The following is an 18,616-nucleotide window of genomic DNA, read 5'->3' on the forward strand; positions in this document are numbered from 1 at the left end:
CCGCCGCCACCTGCCCGCGCACCACGGAGCTCCGCCGGGAGCGCGGAGCGGCGGGGGCGGGGCCGCGGGCGGGGCCAGCCCGGCCGCGCCCCCGAGGTGTCGCTGCGGCGCCGGAAGCGGCGCGGAGGGTGCTCGGTGCCGCGCCGGGACCGGCCCTGCCCCGCCCCGCCTCAGCCGCCCCGTGAGTACGGCACGCTCCTTCCGGCCTCCCCGCGGTCCCGAGGCGCCCGGCTCCCCCTCTGCCCGCCGCCGCTCCTTGCCGCCCTCACACACCCGCCTCTCCCTCCCCGCCCGCGGCGCCTGGGTGTCCTCCGCCACCTCCGCCCCGCCGAGTGTCTCTGGGCCCCTCAGCGCTCCTCTCCCCGCCCTGCCCGGCCTCGCTGGGGCGCGCTGTGCTCCGCACAGGTCCCCGGCCCTGCCCGGGCTGCACACGGCGGCCAGGCCCGGCGGTTCGCTCCCCGCAGGGCGCCCGGCCTCCCGCCGGCGCAGCTCCTCCGCCCCGCGGTGCCGGAGCTCCAGCGGCGCGCTGGCCCCGTGCTGCTCCCCGTGCCCCGCCGGCTGCGCCCCCGCGGCGGGATGGGCTGCTGGCGGGGAGGGTGTCTCTCCACCAGGGACCCGGTGAGGCCCATTCCATAGCAACTGATGGTTCAGGGTCCATCGTCTGCTTGTGACTTTGGGCTGCTTTCCTTTCCCTCAGCGTGGGAATGGGCCCCTGGCACTGCAGCAGCCTCGCTGAAGGTTTGGCCTGGAGCAGAGCCGATGAGTTGAGGGGCTTCCCCTCATCCTGCAGCAAAGCCTGGCCTCCTGCATTGCTCCCAGCAGGAGTTCTGGCAGGCAGGGAGACTCCAAAGGGCTTTTGCTCATAGCACATCAGTGCCCTCCACAGCCACTGCTTGTGCCAGGCTCTTTCTTGCTGGGGAGAGGGCTTGAAGGCACCTCCCTCACCTTGCACTCATCCCTGCAGGGAGCCCCGATGGACAAGAGAGGAGAGCAGCGCACATCCTGACCCCTGCCCCACACAGCTGCTCCGCCAGCCCTCAGGACTATGGAGGAGTGGAAGCCCAACCCCCCTGTGAAGCCCCACAAGAAGCGGAGCTGGTACCTCGCCTGGAAGTACAAGCTGATGAACCAGCGCGCGCTGCGGAAGCTGTGCCAGGTGAGTCACCCTGCCGTAGATTAGGAAGGATAATCTACAGGATTTACAAGTTTATGGAGCAGCTGCATGTGTGGAAGTGCGTCTGCTGGCAGTCTGGGTGACCTGACACGCTGAGGAAGCGTAACTTGTTCCCCAAGAAGCTGCCTCCAAGTGCATGTGTGTGGAAGAGTCTGCCATGTGTAGCAGCACCTCAGCTGCCAGCAGACCTGTGGAGACCTGGCTGTGGGAGGAGATACAATTATCCATGTAGCCTTGGGAAGGTTTCAGCTAGAAACCTGGCTCTGGACCCATGCTGATTGTTGCAGGGCTCAGCCTTTAGCTGTTTGATTTGCAAACCAAGCCTGGTATAAGGCACAACAGGTGGACAGAGAAAATAGGGCCTGGTAATAGGATCTCATGCCCCAGAGGCAGCTGGTGTCTGGGAGAGCCTCAGGCTTAGTTGCTTGTGCTGTAAAACACCTAATCCTTGGTGGAGACGGTGTCCTGGGAGGAGTCTGAGGCTGTAAGGCCAGGAAGGTTTGGCCCCATGGCAGCAAAACAAGAAAAGAGGCCTTTCCTGAGAGGAGCTTCTGGGATCTGGCAGTTGGTTGCTGTGGGAGGGAGCAGGGGAGGGTTTTGCCTGTGCCTGGAGGGGCAAAGGCTTGTGAGGGCTCCCTGGGCAAGAAGACTGTTCAGTTCTATATCTGATAGTGTGTTGAAGGCTTGGGAATGGGTCTGGTCTTTGAGGCAGGCATTGCTCACTGTGCTGGGGCAATGGGCTAGAACCTGCACATATCTCTATACTTCGGAGCATTGCTTAAAACACAGATGAAAATTTGGCTTAAAATAGGTAGACCAGAGCTGCAGGTATGGAATAGCTAGGTCTATAGCAGCCAAGCATTCATTAGTTACCTTTCACCAAGCCAGCTCTGCTAGACTTGGCTGCTGGTCTTGCTTAATTCTTTTTCCTTATTTTCTCTGGTCACCAGGGCCATTCCCTCATGCTGGTCAGGGCAGAAGGTCTGGGCAGGTTGGTGGGGTGGCCTTGCTGCCTCTTCACGAGCCCACAGCTGTGTTTGTGCTTAATTAAAAGCTTTCTGTGCACAAATCCCAAAAGGTGCTCATAGTCCTGAGTCAACAGCAAATTAACAAGCCAAAATGCCATAGTGACATTTATACCATTGTGTTGTCTTATTGCTATTTTTTCATTTTCCTCAGTTACTCCTTGGACCTGCTTGATAGGGATAGCAGCAACATGGAGCTTTGAGGCAGTAGCTGGACAGATAGGGCGGGAATCCTTTTAGTGCCCGTCACCAAGGGCAGGCCAGTGTCTGATCCCAGCCCCATTAATGACCTCAGAGAATCAAGGGTCTGTTCCACAGCCCCTGGACTTCCCAAGCCCTCTGTGTCAGCATCCACAAGGGCTGCAGTTGAAATTTGCTGCAGATAGTAAGGCTGCAGGCTGGTCTCTGCAGCCTGTGGTACAATGCAGTTTCCTGAAATCAGACCTCAGCTTCTTCCCTTTGTTTGATTCATCTGCACAGCATCTCCTCTCCTCTCCTCTGAACACCCTGAGTGCATCCTCTGGTTCTAGAGGGATGGATGAGAGTGATGCTGCAGCAGAGGCAGAAGTTAAGGTTACCCTGAGAGCTGTAACTCTGAATCACCAAACTCTTTGCCTGCAGGGACCCTCAACCTTGATGCAATAATTTAGCAGGAATCTGCTCACAGATCTGGAAACAGATACATTGGAAGTGGGCTAATTCTCACATACCAAGGAGTCAGTGCTCTCCAGCTGATGAATGCATTTCATCATGAAACTCAGACACCTGTATTTCTTTCTCTTTGCTTTCCTCAGCAAAAATCAGGGGAAATGTCAGATGCTTGTTATCCCATTCAGGATCTCCTTGGGGTACCCTGCAGCCCATGCCAAGGCAGGCTGGTTTTGGGATTGTTACTTACAAATTTCTAACAGAAAACATCCTGCATTGCAGACAGGTGCTGTCCTCTTCCTGCTTGTGACTGTAATTGTGAACATCAAGCTGATCTTGGACACCAGGAGGGCTGCTTATGAGGAGGAGGAGGAGTCTGCACAGGACTATGGTGAGGGGAAGCATCCTGTTCTGCTTTGAAAGCAAGGAAACTGGAGGGTTTATTTAAGGCAAGGCTAATTTGTGACCAGGTGCATAATGAAAAACAGGTCTGTGCATGTGGGTTTAACAAAAAATTAATAGAAAATTATGATCCCTTCCTGGTCTGTCTCCCAAAGGCTGTAGCACATTTGGCTGCAGAGATCTCTGTGGGGTCAGAGCCGTTGTCATTTGGTATTTCCCCATACCTACTATCCCTGTAAATTCCAGCCCATGACTCCTTGGCTGGGGTGCCTGCTGGACACACCCTTCTGGATGGGTTAGCACAGAGCAGGGACGAGTTAGAGGTGCCTTGACTGGTTGAAAGTGGGAATTCTCTGCCGCAGATGACGAGATGCTGAATGTGGAGGTCCCCAGGCACCCTGTCAACAAGAAGGTCCTGGATGTCGAGGTGTACTCCAGCCGGTCAAAGGTCTATGTGGCTGTGGATGGGACAACGGTGAGTGACAGGGGCTGGATGTCCTGTGAGCAGAGGGTGGACAGAGCTGAAAGGGTGAAGCCACAAACAACAGTGGTGAGAGCACTTCAAGTGACTGGCAAGAAATTCTTCCAGGACTTCTACTCTGGCACCCATCACTGCTGTCAGCAAAGCCAAAGAGATTTGCCTCTCATTTGGGGGCTCTGCTGCACAGAATAAAGGAATAAGAAGAGGTCTTGGCATATGGTTCTCATCATTTATCCACTTGCAGGTGCTGGAAGATGAGGCTCGGGAGCAGGGAAGAGGGATCCATGTCATCGTCTTAAACCAGGCCACGGTAAAACATCCATGTGTCTCCAAACTGGGCAGTTTGTCCTTGCTCTGGAACTGTTGGGTGCCTGAGGCCAGGGGCAGCCAGGAGGGAAGTCCCTGAATGCTTTTTGTGTGCAGTTGGCAGAGCATGGCACGGTCATCCAGACAGTCCCTGCAGGGTTTCCCAGTGCTGCCTGCTGTCCTTGGGGAGCGGGCAGGGGAGGAGTTGTGAGGCTGGGTGATGCTTCCCATGGACCCTGGTGCAGGAAAGCCTGAGGGCTGAGCTTGCCTGGGGACTAATTCCCTGGCATACCGGAAAAGCCACTCCCTGTGTTGCTCAGGGAGTGAGGCTTCCAGGGCAGATTGCCATAATTCTGTGTGTCCATACCATGTAGTATTTAAAATCCATCTGATATATGAATACCAACAGGGTCATGTGATGGCCAAGAGGGTCTTTGACACCTATTCCCCCCACGAGGATGAAGCCATGGTACTTTTCCTCAACATGGTTGCCCGGGGCCGGATCCTAATCTTCACCATTAAGGTATGTGTGACCCTAATATGAAAAAAAAAAGTCATCTTGAGTCAGGATATTCTGAAACTCATCTGGGCAGTAGCCTCCTAAATGTCATCAGGCATTCCCAGGACTAAATGTCACATCTCCATGGAGCTGTGACTCCCTGTCTGGATCACCTCCCTTGTCCTCTTGCTCTCCCTTCTTGCTGCAGGTACTGCTGTGCCCAGCAAAGCAGGAGAGCAAAAAGCAGATGTGTCAGAGCCCACAGCAATAGACAAGGGGTTAGGTGGAGAATGGATGTGAGGAAATAGAAGGATGTGGTGGGATCCTTCTGGCTCCCAGTTCCAGGCTTTACAGGGGCCCTGTAGACTGTGCTAGGTCTGGGCTGCTGTGCAAGCAGCACTGTGCTGCTTCAAGGTTTCATGTTTAGCTGACTGAAGTGTTGCTTAACACATGGCCCTGCTTGAGAACAATTTGGTCCCAAGGAAACAGGAGTTCATGATTCCTCTGACCTGTCTGTGGGCCATTATGAAGCCACTGACAGCTTTAGTGGCACAGAGACCCTGAAGGTTTTGGGCTCAACTGGTTCAAGGGTAGGAATGGGCTCTGTACCCCTTTGGTATTGATGGGAAGCTTTTCCCTGTCAGGAGCCAGACCTCAGCTGCAGGGTTGTGTTTTGTTCCAGGACGAAGGCTCCTTTCACCTCAAGGAGACAGCCAAGAATGTCCTGAAAAGCCTGGGGAGCCAAGTTGCACCTTTCCTGAGCTGGAGAGACATGTGGACATTTGTGGGGAAGAAGGGGGGTGAGTCTTGCACAGGCTTTGTGGCTCCTTTCTTTGGGAGAAGCCAGTTGAAGAGAAACACACCCCATTCCCAACAGGCTCTGTGAGCAGGAAGCAAGTCCCAGAGAGTGGCAACTCCATTCCTGGGCGTGAGGAGGATATACCTGGGGGTATGGAGGCAGAACATGTTCCTTCAGTAGTTTGCCAGAGGCCAGTGGGAAAAGGTGCCAAGCTGTTCCCCAGGCTGACAGCCCCTGGTCATGCCTTGACACAGTGGGGCTGGGCCCTTGCAGGCAGTCCTGACCCTGTGTTCCTGCTGCAGGAGAAGTGTATGGGGAGAAGCACGCCAAGTCACCTGCCCTTTCAACATGGGGTGACCCCGTTCTGCTGAAGACAGAAGTTCACTTGACATCTGTGGAAGGTAAGAAGTACAGTCTGCTCTGTGGTGTCTCTGGGGATAACTTTCTGCTGCCTGGTGTTAAGTCAAAGCCATTTAAGGCTTTTTGAGGTGATGATGGCAACTTTAAAAATGGGCTTAGCTCCCTTTCTTCCTACTCCATGGCAATTCCAGGCATGGTTGTTGAGAAAGGTGAGGATGGGGAAGAGGGACCATGGCTGGCTGTCACCACTCCAAAGCAGACCTGGTCCAGTTTGTTTTCTGACTGTTGGCCTTGAACAACCTGCTGCTGCTCAGAGAGGCCAGAGATGGGGTTAGGCTCTGAATGGCTCCTGGGGTTGTATCTGGCATCCAAAGTGTTGCTCGTTCACTTCCAAGGACTGGCTTGCTGGCTGAGCCCAGGGAGAGCCATGTGTGTGTTTACCAGCCTGGAGCACCCAAGGTGAGTCTGTGAGGGTGACAGGTCTGGTTTTCCTCCTTGGTGCCTCCAGATGCCGAGTGCCACTGGCCCGACACGGAGCTGAACCGGCGCCGCAAGAGGTTCTGCAGCAAAGTGGAAGGTTATGGCAGTGTCTGCAGCTGCAAGGACCCCACACCCATCGAGTTCAACCCTGACCCCGTGAGTGCAGGAGTCCAGGAAGGCTCCAGGAGGGAGGGCTGGGCTGGACCAGGTGTGTTTTGCCACTGATGCAGAGCACTCTCCTTAAGCACTAGCTGAGTGATGCAAACTGCCCCTGGGCAAGCCCTTAGCCTCAGCAAAGGTGGGGTGAATACCTGGGGGCAGGTCATGCTGGGGCAGGGAAATTCCTTTGCTCTGAGTTGCCTGGAATAGTTACCCTATTCTAGGGATATCAGTGTAAGCAGCAGAGTCTGAGTATCTACAGACAGCAGCTGTTGTGACCTTTGGGCTGTCCTTGGCATGGTGCTAAAGGGTTCAGACACAGGTCTCTGAGTGGATGCAAACTGGGATTTTGGAGCTGGGTTGGAGGTGAGGTGAAGAAGGGAAGCTGGTAGGGTTTTCATGTGTGCTGAGGGTGTCCTGGTTGGTTGGTGTAGCCCTGAGCCAAGAGGGAGGACCATGCAGCTCTGCCGTCTTAACAGTGGGTCCTACCCCCTGGATCCTGCTCTCAGTGGTGTAGGATCACTTTGGTTTGCATGGCCTCTCCCACCCCCACTCACACACATTGTTCTCTTCCAGCTCAAAGACAATAAAGTCTTTGATGTGCCAGTAGCTGTCATTGCAGGGAACCGCCCCAACTACCTGTACAGGTAAGTGCTCCCAGAGGACACAGCCCCTCTGCTCTGTGCCACAAGCCCAGGCATGGCCCAGACCCGTCCCTGTCCTGCTGGCAGGATCCAGCCTCCTCCTGGGGTTGTGTGAGCACCAAGGGCAGACCTTGGGGGAGGGGAAGGCAAGGCATAGGTAGGTCCTGTTCCCTAATGGTGCCCAGTTTCCCCCATCCCAAGGGATGCTCACCCCTGTGCTGAAGGGCCTGTGCCCACTGGGGCTGTGCTGCACTCAGGCCCCTCCATCTCTCCCCAGGATGCTGCGTTCCTTGCTGTCAGCTCAGGGTGTCAATCCACAGATGATCACAGTCTTCATCGATGGCTACTACGAGGTGAGAGCATTGCCAGGGATCCTTGTGGCCAGCTCTGTGCTCCCCCAGCCCAGTGCTGGCCCAGTCCTTGGAGGGTGGCAAGTTGAGAGCTTTGTCACCTTCCTCCTGTTGTGTGTCATGCTGCTTCTCACGTGCTCCTACACAAAGTCAGCCAAAGTTAGCCAAAACATAGGTATGGATAAAGCTGCCTTGGCCTTTCCCAAAGCCCAGGACTGATATCCCCGTGTCAGGAGGGGTTGGTGTGCAGGAGTGGCACGTGGTGGTCATACTGGGCTCTCCCTGTCCCCTTTTCTCACTTGATGAGCATTGCCAGCCCCTTGAGCAGGCTCTGGGTGTAACACCAGCTGTCCAGCTGCTTCACATGGAGAGGAGCAAACCAGTCCAGCAATGCCTGTCTAGCTCCATTCTGGGTAAGAGGTGAAGAGACACAAAACTGTTTTCCCAAGGCTCAGAGCTTGGGGTTCATTAAAGTTGGGGCCAGGTGGACGAGACCTGTCCCTTTATAGGCAAAGACCTTCCTCTCACTCAACCTTGTACAGCCCTGGAGAGTCCCACTGAAAGCCATGTCTCTCTGGCAGTGGAATGTACTCTGGGGCAGGCATGTGGGATCTTAGTACATCTCAGGAGCTTGCTAGGCCTCATCTCTGCAGCATCCAGTGAGGTACTGCCTGATTGCCCTGGGATGGAGACAGTTGTTCCCATGCAGGTCTCTCCCACCACTGCCACATTGTGGGGCTGGGGGAGCTGGCTTGTTTATGCAGGCTCTTGCTGCACCACATCAGAGCAGTTAAAGATAGCAGCATCCATTGCCATGGCAACTGGAGCAGCATCCCTTAGCTACGAGGGGGCAGCCTGGATGCTCGAGCTGCCATGGTGGATACCTGGGGAAAAGGGAAGGGTTGGTACAATGGGAGCTCCTGCTGTCTTTTGTGGCCAGGAGGTGGGATGCACAGTAAAGGGATGGAGAAGGCCCTGGTGGCTCCTTCTTGGAGCAGAGATACCTCAGCCCAAATTTGGATTACTTCTGACCCCCGTCCTTGGTCAGAAAGGTCCTTTTCTTGGCAACAGTGAGAGAAAGTTGAGTTGATTGTGGTCTTGCCATTATGCAGCTGTTAGGAGGTCCTGGCTGTACCTGTTTGCTTTCTGCACTCTCTGGGTGGGGGCTGGAATCAGGACCTCACGGATATTCTTGGATACAACTTTGGGTCTGCAAAAAGGGCTAACAAAGTCATGGTAATACTGAAGGGCCACAAGAGTTTGGCAAGCTCTGTGCTGCAGGGTCTATATTGGGCTTCACTAGTCTCCAAGAAGACAGGCACATGCAAGAGATGTTCCTGTTGTCCTGGGGAGCTGACACTGGCAGGGGAGGGGAGCATGACCCACACATTTGATGAGCTTTGTACTTTTCCATTGCAGGAGCCAATGGATGTCGTGGAGCTGTTTGGCCTCTCAGGAATACAGCACACTCCCATCAGCATTAAAAACGCCAGAGTTTCCCAGGTGAGAGAACTTTTAAATCCTGGAACAGTTATTTCCAGAGACCTGGAATAGCATTCAAGGGAGGCAGGCTCAGCCCCAGATCTGTGCCAGGTTGATGCTAACACAGTCAATGATTGTCTTTTCTTGTAGCACTACAAAGCCAGTCTGACTGCAACCTTCAACCTGTTCCCGGTGAGTGAGACTGCTGCAGCACAGCCTTCCCCTGGTATTTGTGGTCCCACAGGAGCTGGGATCAGTCCTCCAGGGCAAGGACCCACACAGACACAGCACACTGCTCGTGTCTCTGCTCTGTCCTGTTCATCTCCATCCTTCTGATGTTCTCCTTGCCCTACAGGATGCTAAATTTGCTGTGGTTCTGGAGGAAGATCTTGACATTTCCGTTGACTTCTTCAGGTAAAGTTGGGGGATCATTTCCTGGAAGCTCTTTGGATGCTCAGGAGAGGCCAGATCCCTGCCAGCTGTAGCTGACTTATCTGAGCTGAGCAGACCCCAGGCAAAAGCCATAACTGAGCTCTGGCTTCAGAGTCTGAGACCACTGTCCTGACAATCAATGCAGGATGACTTCAGGGTTGGGGATCGCTCTGTGGTTGGCATTTTGGGGATACTGATGCATTCACATGGTTGGAGCTGCCCCATAGGCAGAGGACAGGGACAGTGCCTAATGAGGCTCCTGTTTCTTCTTAAGGAGAAGAGACTGATGGGCAGGACACAGTGCTGTCCTTTCCCCATGGTGAGATACAGCTTAGCTTGTTTGGGTGCTCTTCCTCTGTTCTCCCACCAGCATCAGCTACCTCAGGCTGAAAACTGGGATAAGCAGTTCCAGCAGTTGGGGGTGGCTCATCTCTTGGTGGAGGGTTTGCCTTGGTTTGCATGGTGGAAGGGTGTTTGACTAGGGTCAACTCTTTCCTCAGCTTCCTGAGCCAGTCAATACACCTGCTGGAGGAGGATGAGAGCCTGTACTGCATCTCTGCTTGGAATGACCAGGTGGGTCAGGGAAGGATGGTGCAGCAGGGCCACCTCTGCCCTGTGTTGTTTCCATGTCAACTGGGGTCCAGGTTCCATCTTTAAAGCAGGATGTGTGTCCCCACTGTCATCCTAAGGGGGTCTGTCTCCCCAGCCCTGGACTCTTCAGAAGTGCCCCTGAAAATCCCACTCCGGTGCCTGCCACGTGCTTCCCAGTGGCTGTTCCCTTCTTGCCATGATGAGAAACTCAATGGAGCAGGATGCCTCCTTTTTTTTGTGGGGGACAGGTGCATTCAGGGTGCTGAACACTCCCCACAACGTTGCAGGGCTATGAGCACACAGCTGAGGACCCGTCACTCCTGTACCGTGTGGAAACCATGCCAGGCCTGGGATGGGTGCTCCGGAAGAGCCTGTACAAGGATGAGCTGGAGCCAAAGTGGCCAACCCCTGAGAAGGTGAGTACTTGAAATGACCCTTTCTTCTACACCCCCATCTCTGCCCATCAGCAGTCCCTGATCTTCAGCCAGTCCCTGGGTGTACAGCTCCTGTAGGGGCTATCCCTGTGCTCATCCTGGGAAGAATGCCCAAGCAGAATGGATTTGGGACAGGCAGTGACTTGAGGAGGCACATAACCATCCACAGAGCTGGGGTCAGAGGGGCAGGACCTGGTGTGGGCACCCGGAAAGGTCCCTGGATGGCCACACTACCAAAGCCTGTCCCCAGAGTCGAGTGTGAGTAGCAGTTTCCCTCCCCAGCTCTGGGACTGGGACATGTGGATGCGGATGCCTGAGCAGCGGAAGGGCCGGGAGTGCATCATCCCTGACATCTCCCGCTCCTACCACTTCGGCATCGTGGGGCTCAACATGAACGGCTACTTCCACGTGAGTGACCTCCTGCAGCCCCCAGGCCCTGTCCTGGTGCTGAGCTCTGACTCAGACACCTCCACAAGTAGTGGGGATGCTTGCTGTCATCTCCAGGTATTGCTGACCATGATCAAACCTGGTTTTCCTTTCCTACCCTCTCTTTCTCCCAGGAAGCCTATTTCAAGAAGCACAAGTTCAACACAGTTCCAAATGTCCAGCTTAAAAATGTAGAGAGGTGAGTACTGGTCACAGTGAGACCTTGATGAAACAGTTGCTTAGTCTGACCCTTGTCTCCCTTGTGCTGGAGTCATCTCCCATCTGGAGTGGCCATCAGCACACTGGCCTCTGCTGGGGAGTCCTGGCAGTGGTTTTTGCAAGGTTGGGTTTGGCTGCCCTGTGCTCCAGGTGGACTCGTTCAAGGGCCTTGATTGTGCTGCCACATCTCAAGAATGTGTGGCAGTCCCTGCTCTCCATTTATTGGTTCCAGATGCCTTTAGTGTTACACTGAGACAGTCTTAAATTTGGATCAAACTATCTGACTCTGTCCTGATCTTTGTGTTCTCTCCTCTTCCAACAGTTTGAGGAAGGATAACTATGAGACAGAAATTCATCGGCTCCTGGGGTGAGTGCCTGCTGGAAGGCAGGGAGACCACAAGACACGCTGGGTGAAGCAGCCAGAACAGAAGGAAGGGTGGAAGTGGCCCTGGTGGCCCCAGCCACATCTTGCATGTCTGAAGTGGGAATAGGGAGAAGGTGGGGTCCCTCTCACTCCTTGTTCCATTTCCACAGTGAGGCTGAGGTCTTGGACCACAGCAAGAACCCCTGCGAGGACTCCTTCGTGCCAGACACTGAGGGCAGGGTGTACGTCATGTTCATCAGGATGGAGCAGGAAGCAGATTTCACCACCTGGAGTCAACTTGCCAAGGTGAGGGCCCTGACATGACCTATCCTCAGCTCTGTACTGGTCTCTGCATCACTGGGAAGCACCTGGCTGTTGGTTTTGGGTTTTCCCTTGGCATTGACACAGCTCACCAAATGGGTTCTTGCTGTCCCTGGGTGATGTTGAAGCTCTTGGTGTAGCTGGAGGGATGCAGCCCTGTACCACCCCAGTCTTGGGGTACAGCCCTCTCTGCTGTGTCTCAGTGAGGGCAGGAGTTCTGGTTCTTCCCATGCCAGGGGGACACTGGCCCTGGTGTCCATCCTCAAGCTCTGATGCCTTTTCTCCCTCCTCACCACCCTAGTGCCTCCACATCTGGGACCTGGATGTGCGTGGGAACCACAAGGGGCTGTGGCGGCTCTTCCGCAAGAAGAACCACTTCCTTGTGGTGGGGGTCCCTGCCTCCCCCTACTCGTGAGTATCAGGGACCCAAAGGGCTCAGTAATGCCCCATTCTTATGGCACTGCCCCCTGCCTGGCACACACCATCATCCACTTCTGTCCCAGCCAATCCTCAGGGGATACCACCTTCACTCCTTAATCAGTGTGGTGGGCGGGGGGACAGGATACATTCCCAGGGCTGGGAAGGAGATCATGCCAGGCAGTGCTGCTGGAAACTGAGGTCCTGAGGGGACCCATCAGCTCTGCGTGCTCCCATCCAGCCCCCTCACCTGCAGGTCCAAGAAGCCCTCATCGGTGACACCCATCTACATGGAGCCCCCTGCCAAGGAGGAGGGGGCGGTGGCAGTGCCAGCGGTGGCAGCAGCAGAGCAGACGTGAGGCTGGCAGCTGGAAGCAGAGGGGACTGGGGGAGCACAGAGACCCCCACGGTGCAGAGACAGAGCTGGCAGCAGCTCTCGGAGGCTGGTGACTGGATACAGACTCCTCTTCTGGGCTGCAAAAGCAGATGTTGGGCTCCCTCCAGCCCCCTGTTGTGGTCTCCCTTTCCCTTGCACAGGACAGGGTCCTTCCCTGTAGATATGCCACCCCAATCCCAGGAACTTGGTTTTTTAACACAGACACACTACTAACTCTGCTCCTTTTGCCCCCTGGCTGGGCAAGGCTGGAGGAAGGAGATGCTCAACTGGAGCCTAGAGGGGGCCTCAAAAAACACCTCTGCTCTCCCTTTTGGCCCTGAAGTCCTGAGAAGGCAGCGTGGTGCTGCAGCCTGCCAGCTGGGTGTTATTTATTAACTCTTGCCTGCTGGCTTTGTGCCCCATGGTGAACACAGCGCTGAATGAAGAGGGGATATTCCAGATACTCCTGTTACCTGCACGATGGATGCACCTTGAAGACTGTGTGCTGGGTTGGACATCTTCCTGCACACTGGCTTTTCTCCGTGGGCTGCAGGCACTGATGCAGCCCAGCTCAGAGAGAAGGGAATGCTGGAGAGGAGTTGGACTTGCTGTGGACACGGAGGGGACACCCCACACTCAGCATGAGGGCGGTCCGTTCTGGAAGCTGGAGGTGGTTGTAGGTGGAAGTGAACCAGGCCACGTGCTCTGGCTCAGACTGTCCTCACCCACCTCCTCTGTGGGGAGCAGCCCTGCCCCTGGGTCATGGGAGAGGGGGTGAAAGTGCCTTGCAGAGCAAGAAGGGAGCAGCCAAGCAGGCATCATCCCTGGGCTGCAGGGGCCAGCTGGGCCAGGGTCATCTGGAGCAAGAGATGCTGCACTCTGGTCCTTGCCTGTGGTACTGTACCCTGCTTCTCCAGCCTCCCTGCCCTGGTATCCCCTGCTTCTGCTGAAGGCAGAGGGAGCTTCTTCTCCTGAATTCCCACCCTTACTGCAGTAAGTTGCTGGCAGGGAAGCTATGAGCTGGTCTGGGATGGGCAGCCTGGCCCTCCCACTGTGGTACACCCCTCGTGCAGAGGGACAGGGAGGGGGTTCCGTGCCTTAGGAAGGATCCCAGGGCCCCTTCCCATCCCCAGCCATTTGGTACTAATGTCCCTGCACCCTGGGGTCCAGTCCTGGTCCCCTTGCTCAGTACAGCTCCTCTCATCCGTGCAGCAAGAGATTCATTCTCTGCCCATCCCCTGGCCTCTGGCAGGGATGCAGTGCTCTGGCTTGCCTTTAGGAGAAGGCGTTGCTGCTCAGCCCTTTCCCTGAGGTAAGAGGGGCTCCTCCCCTTCATTTTCTCACTGTGAACTGAGCGTCAGGGTCTACACTACACTAACTTATTTATTTATTGCTCCTGGGAAGGGGTGGCTAACAGGAAGCAGCATGGAGAGCTGGCAGCCCCCAGCCTGCACAGGTGCAGTCATGGGAGGTTTGTCCCCCTGGCTCCACCCTCTGTTCCCTGCTTTTCTACCTTGCCTAGAATAGGAATGAAAACTTGTGAACCGGGAAACTCCTCTTGGCCAGGATGATCCCAGTGTGGATGCAGCACAGCTCTGGCATGGCTGCAGGGACTCTGACCCTCACAGTCCCTTGCATGCCTGCCCCAGCAGCAGGGATGGGGTGGGATGGATGCAGGAGGGAACCAGAGTGTGCAGAGTGGCACCCTTGAGGCTGCAGTACTGGTGTGGGGCTGAGCCCTGCCCTCCCCAGTGCTGCCTTTCCATGGGACTGTGCTCTGGCAGCCAGTGGGCAGGTGGCCCCTGTGCTAGCCCTCAGGGTAAGGCAGGTCTTTTACCAGGATGGAAAAGGGACTTCACTTCTTTGTGAGGAAAAGTAGCTTGCTGCCCATGCCCTGCTTTGGAAGAACTTCCAAATGGCTCTTCCCTGGCACCTCTGTTCCCAAGGCTCAGTTTCTCTTCCCCTTGAAACTAAATGCATCCTCTTGCCCTTCTCGGGTAGGGCTCAGGCTTGGCTTCTTCCCAGCTCCTCTTGGGGCTGGGGAAGGTGGTCCTAGCGATAGGGGATGGATAAACATGAGTTCCCTTCTCCTCCCCTACCAAACAGGGCCCTGTGGCTCCCTGCTTTCAGTGACAGCAGGACTCAGCTGGTGGGCTTTGGGCTTCCCCTTCTCCACACACCATGCCAGGCCCACAGGGTGCTGTTCTCCATCCCCCCTGTGCCCCCAGCAAGGCTCAGGAGTGGCAGCCGTGGCAGGGCTGGGTGTGTGGCATCACCAGGGTTTGACGCTTTCTGAATTGAATTATTTTTTCAAGAGTAAACATTGCAAAGCTGTTGAGCCTCGTGTGTTTCATAGCTGGCCCCGTGCAGGGTACAGGGCTGGGGTCCCTGGCTCTGGGCTCCTGCCTGGAAGGGACAGACCCCTGTCTTGCTCTGTCCAGGGCTGCACAGGCCTGGCTGTGGGCTAACGGTGGCCCCAGGCCTGTGCCACCAGAGGTCCTCTGTGTGGTGCCATGCAGTGCCAGCAGGGCTGGCACAGGTTTACGAGCTGTTTCCTCCTCAAGCTTTATCACTTTTATCTTCAGCAACTGATGGAAACTCTGACGAGCTGCCTGGGGTGCCTCAATCCTGTCTTCCTCCTGGCACCTCCAGCTGCTGTGTCCTGAGAACTGCAGTGGTAGTGGGAGAGTGTCAGCCACCAGCATGGACCAGCTGCATCCTGGACCCCCAACAGCCCCTCCCTAGGACCAAGCACAGCTTTCTGGCAGGGCAAGCCCTTAACAGAAGATTTTTACATAGTCTGAGGGGCTCTCACCTCCTGCCAAGGCACCAAACCTCTGCCAGGGCACCGTGGATGAGAGGAGGATCCAGCTGCTGCCTCTGAGTGCCCAGGGCAGAGCCCTGCAGAGCGATGTGTGCTCAGGTCTGACACCCTCCGTGTGGTGACCACCTCAGGGAGCCGGGATGTGCAAACCCCTGCGTTTAGAGGAGCCTCCCCTCCTGAAACAGAGGGATGGCAGCAGAAGCAGTTAACCCCTTGAAGGGGAGAACCTGTGGGGGCTGATGTAGAGCCCCAGCTCATCGCCCCCAGGTGCTGCTGATGCCAGGGCTCATTACCCAAGTCCCTTGTCAGAGGCCTCACTCAGTTCCTGGTGCATCCTGCTGGTGCTGGAGCATTCCTGGCTGTCCCAGGAGCTGCCCAGGCACCTGTCCCCTCGCCTGCCCGCCCTGAAGTCCGAGCCAGTGGCTGCCAGAGCTCAGCCCCATGCGGCACCCTCAGCCAGCTCTCAGCCAGCCCGGCCTCCCTGGCTTTGTGCAGCCCTACAAAGGAGAACCTGTCCGGGCTGCTCCACCTCCCAGGGACTGGCTGATAATTAAACAAAAGCAAAATAGTGTTGGCATGAAACTTGACCTTTCCAGAGCTTGTGGGGGGTGGGGAATTTTGCATAGTTTCCTGTGGTGTTTATTTTTATGCATCATAGTTTTTTTGTTGGAGTTCTCTCTTTCAAGGAAGCAGGATGTCCCTGTGCTCCGATGACGGGCTGGTATGTGGGGGACAAGGTCCAGGCTGACCCTTCCCATGGCACATGGGTTCCTCTGTGCCCCACAGATGGAGGGAAGCACCTTCCAGCCAGAGTCCTCTGGGATAACACACCCAGTCCTCTTGAATGGAGAGATCTCAGCACTAGAAGGATGCTCTGTGCTGGCCCCATCTCCTTCTCTGTGTGGGAGGGAGTCAGTGGTGCTGTGCCCAGCCACTTGCATCCCAGGGAACTGATTCTGAATTTTCAGCACCCTCTGCCTCATAAAAAGTCATTAATGCCAAAAGCAGTTATGAATAAAAAGTCATAAATGCCAAGGTGCCCAAACTGCTCCCAGGAAGGGGCTCTGCTTGGCTTCTCCCCTTGTTCCCAGCTTTGAGGGAGGTCCTTTCCCTGCACCAGCCCATTCCTGTCCCTGTTCCCTGCTGTGCCTGAAGACACAGGGCTGCCACCTCCCGTGCCCACATTTAAGGTGGGTGGCAAATTAATCTTCAACTGGGTATCCAGGATTGCTGTGATGGTTATTGTGCCGTCCCTGCCCGGTGCAGCATTAATGATTAACACGCCAGGTTCAATGTCAGGTGCTGCCTGCTGCCTTTTGAATAGCCCTCGCATCGCCTCCTCTGATATCCTGACAAACCAATTAGGGCAGGGAGCTGCCTAGGAAGCACTGTTGGGGTTAGGCTGGCGTTCAGGATGGTTTATCTCTGAGGAAGAGGAGATGGGGAGTCAAACAGGCAATCCATGCCAGGGAAAGTGTGCATTGCCTCACTTCTTCCCCTGGACCAGCCTGCGCCCTTCAAGGATATCCTCCCCAGTCTGGGAACATCCTGTCCCAGCTTTTACAGCGGGCAGGGGAAACTCCCCACAGCAGGCACTCCTTGGGCAACTGATGTTGGATGAGTTTGCTTTTGCTTCTTATTACCCTCTTTATCAGCACAAACCCAAAGAGGTGCAGCCCCTCCTTCTTTTCATGTACCTGTTCCCATGGATGCTAATTCCCAGGAAGGAGGGGGCGGCTCCTTTCCTAAATTACCGATCACTGCCCACTCCCTGCCAGCACAGGTGCCTGCACCACGCAGGGTTTCGTGCTGTGCCCCGGGGCAAGTGACACGGTGGAGAATGCATCTCACAAACCTCCAGGAATTTGGTTCTCTGTAGGGCTCCCATCACGGCACTGGCTGCTTGCCCAAGGTCCCTGCAGGGAGACTTTGCCCTCCTGCCTGCCCCCACCCTGTATCCCAGGTGGAAAAGAAGAGCCCCCACTTTGGCACACACCCAGGTGTGCCAGGCTCTCAAGCCATCTCCTGCCACTCCAGGGCCAATAAGGAAGTTTCTGTTTGCCATCCTCAGGGACTGTTTGGCCTTGTGCTGACAGTTTCTGATTGCCCCAGAGTGCCAGTCTGTGAGAACTGGGCAAGTCCAAGGGATATAAGGCGCAGAAGGGCCTGGTGGCACCCACGTGAGCTGGTGGGGGTGGGTGGTGGGCTGGGATGTGCCACGGGGCTGGTGGGAGAGCAGCTGGAATGAGACCTCCTTGCAGAGCCCAAAGGCTGTGGCAGTGCTTGGGCAGTGGAAGTGGAGGGCAGGGGCACAGTGGGAGCACAGGGAGGCTGTGCCAGTCCACTCTACCCCTCACTGCTCTGATTTTGGCTGTCAGGACAGCCGAGAGCCACGGAGGGCAGTTCACATCCGCGAGGAGAAACTGGTCCTTCAAGTTTTCCCAGCAGGTGGAGAGGAGGGACCAAGCCAATGGTTGCAGGGTTATTTACAAAACTCAGTGCCACAGAAACAGCCTGTTCTGACCCATGGAAAGCCCATGGCTAGGAGGAGTTGCAAAGGTGGAAGTCAGCAGTTTCAGCCCTGAGCCTGCTCCGCCCCACAGGGGTGATGGTGAGAAGGTGTGTGCCAGGAGCCGGCTCTGCAAGGCATCCCAAAAACGGGGCAGGAGAGGGCATGGCCAGGTGTGCCCAGTTCTGGGCACCATGACACCTCCAGGAAGGGATTCCTGGCAGCTCCTGCATCCTTGGAGAGTTCTAAGAGGCATAAAAGCCCTGACAACACCCATAGGGTGGCACCAGTTTATGGTAGAACTGGGACCTATTTATTCACCAGTCCAGGAAAGACAAGGCTATTTTCTGGCAGCTTCCCCCCACACCTTGCCATGGGGCAGGGCCAAACACCATGTCCTCAGGGCTAAGTAACCCAGTGTGGGGAACTGTTCTCACAGTTCCCTGCTGCTCCTGCCCGTGTGACAGGAACTGGATGGCACCAGGGGGATGCCAGACCACAGCAGTGCCTCGGTGCAGCCTCGTACCCGGGCAGGAGCTGATAAGGGGGTGCCACAGCAGGCACAGAGCGAGGCAGTGCTGGGGAGGCTGTTTGCACACTGGCCTCCTGCCAGCACCCCTGTCCTTCACTGCCCCTGCCCCACAACCATGGCAAAAACAGGGTGAAGGAGCCCTTGGGAGCACCACCCCGCTGTGCTTTTGCAATGGAGAAACTGAGGCAGAATGAGCCTATCCTCAAGAGCAGAGGGAGTAGCCAGGGGCAAAGAGGGTTCCTGGAACCCCCCGAAGCCCACCCATACATCCCACATCCCCACACACAGAGGAAGGGCAGATGCATCAGATAGAGGCAGTGCAGGACAGTGCTGGGGTGGAGATGTTCAGAGGTGGGGGTGGC

The 18,616-nt window shown here is 55.9% G+C and overlaps 1 protein-coding gene across 3 annotated transcripts; it reads left to right on the forward strand.

Moving 5' to 3' along the window:
* The first annotated feature begins 40 nt into the window (after positions 1-40).
* POMGNT1 (protein O-linked mannose N-acetylglucosaminyltransferase 1 (beta 1,2-)) lies at positions 41-14,727 on the forward strand. 3 transcript variants are annotated; one of them, XM_030278834.4, is made up of 22 exons: positions 41-181; positions 965-1,156; positions 3,130-3,238; positions 3,612-3,724; positions 3,975-4,040; positions 4,446-4,559; positions 5,218-5,335; positions 5,637-5,735; positions 6,203-6,330; positions 6,910-6,980; positions 7,255-7,330; positions 8,747-8,830; positions 8,960-9,001; positions 9,165-9,223; positions 9,742-9,814; positions 10,120-10,248; positions 10,549-10,674; positions 10,827-10,891; positions 11,234-11,278; positions 11,446-11,581; positions 11,898-12,007; positions 12,270-14,727. In XM_030278834.4, the coding sequence occupies exons 2-22, from the start codon at positions 1,046-1,048 to the stop codon at positions 12,370-12,372; spliced, it is 1,977 nt and encodes a 658-aa protein (XP_030134694.1). In that variant the 5' UTR covers positions 41-181; positions 965-1,045; the 3' UTR covers positions 12,373-14,727. The 3 variants fall into 3 exon arrangements, with proteins under 3 accessions (XP_030134694.1, XP_041573906.1, XP_072788728.1); XM_041717972.2 differs by having other exon boundaries at positions 89-185; XM_072932627.1 differs by lacking the exon at positions 41-181 and adding an exon at positions 344-618.
* Positions 14,728-18,616: the final 3,889 nt, after the last annotated feature.

The sequence above is a fragment of the Taeniopygia guttata genome, chromosome 8 (genome assembly GCF_048771995.1).
Source record: "Taeniopygia guttata chromosome 8, bTaeGut7.mat, whole genome shotgun sequence".
Lineage (NCBI taxonomy): Eukaryota > Metazoa > Chordata > Aves > Passeriformes > Estrildidae > Taeniopygia > Taeniopygia guttata.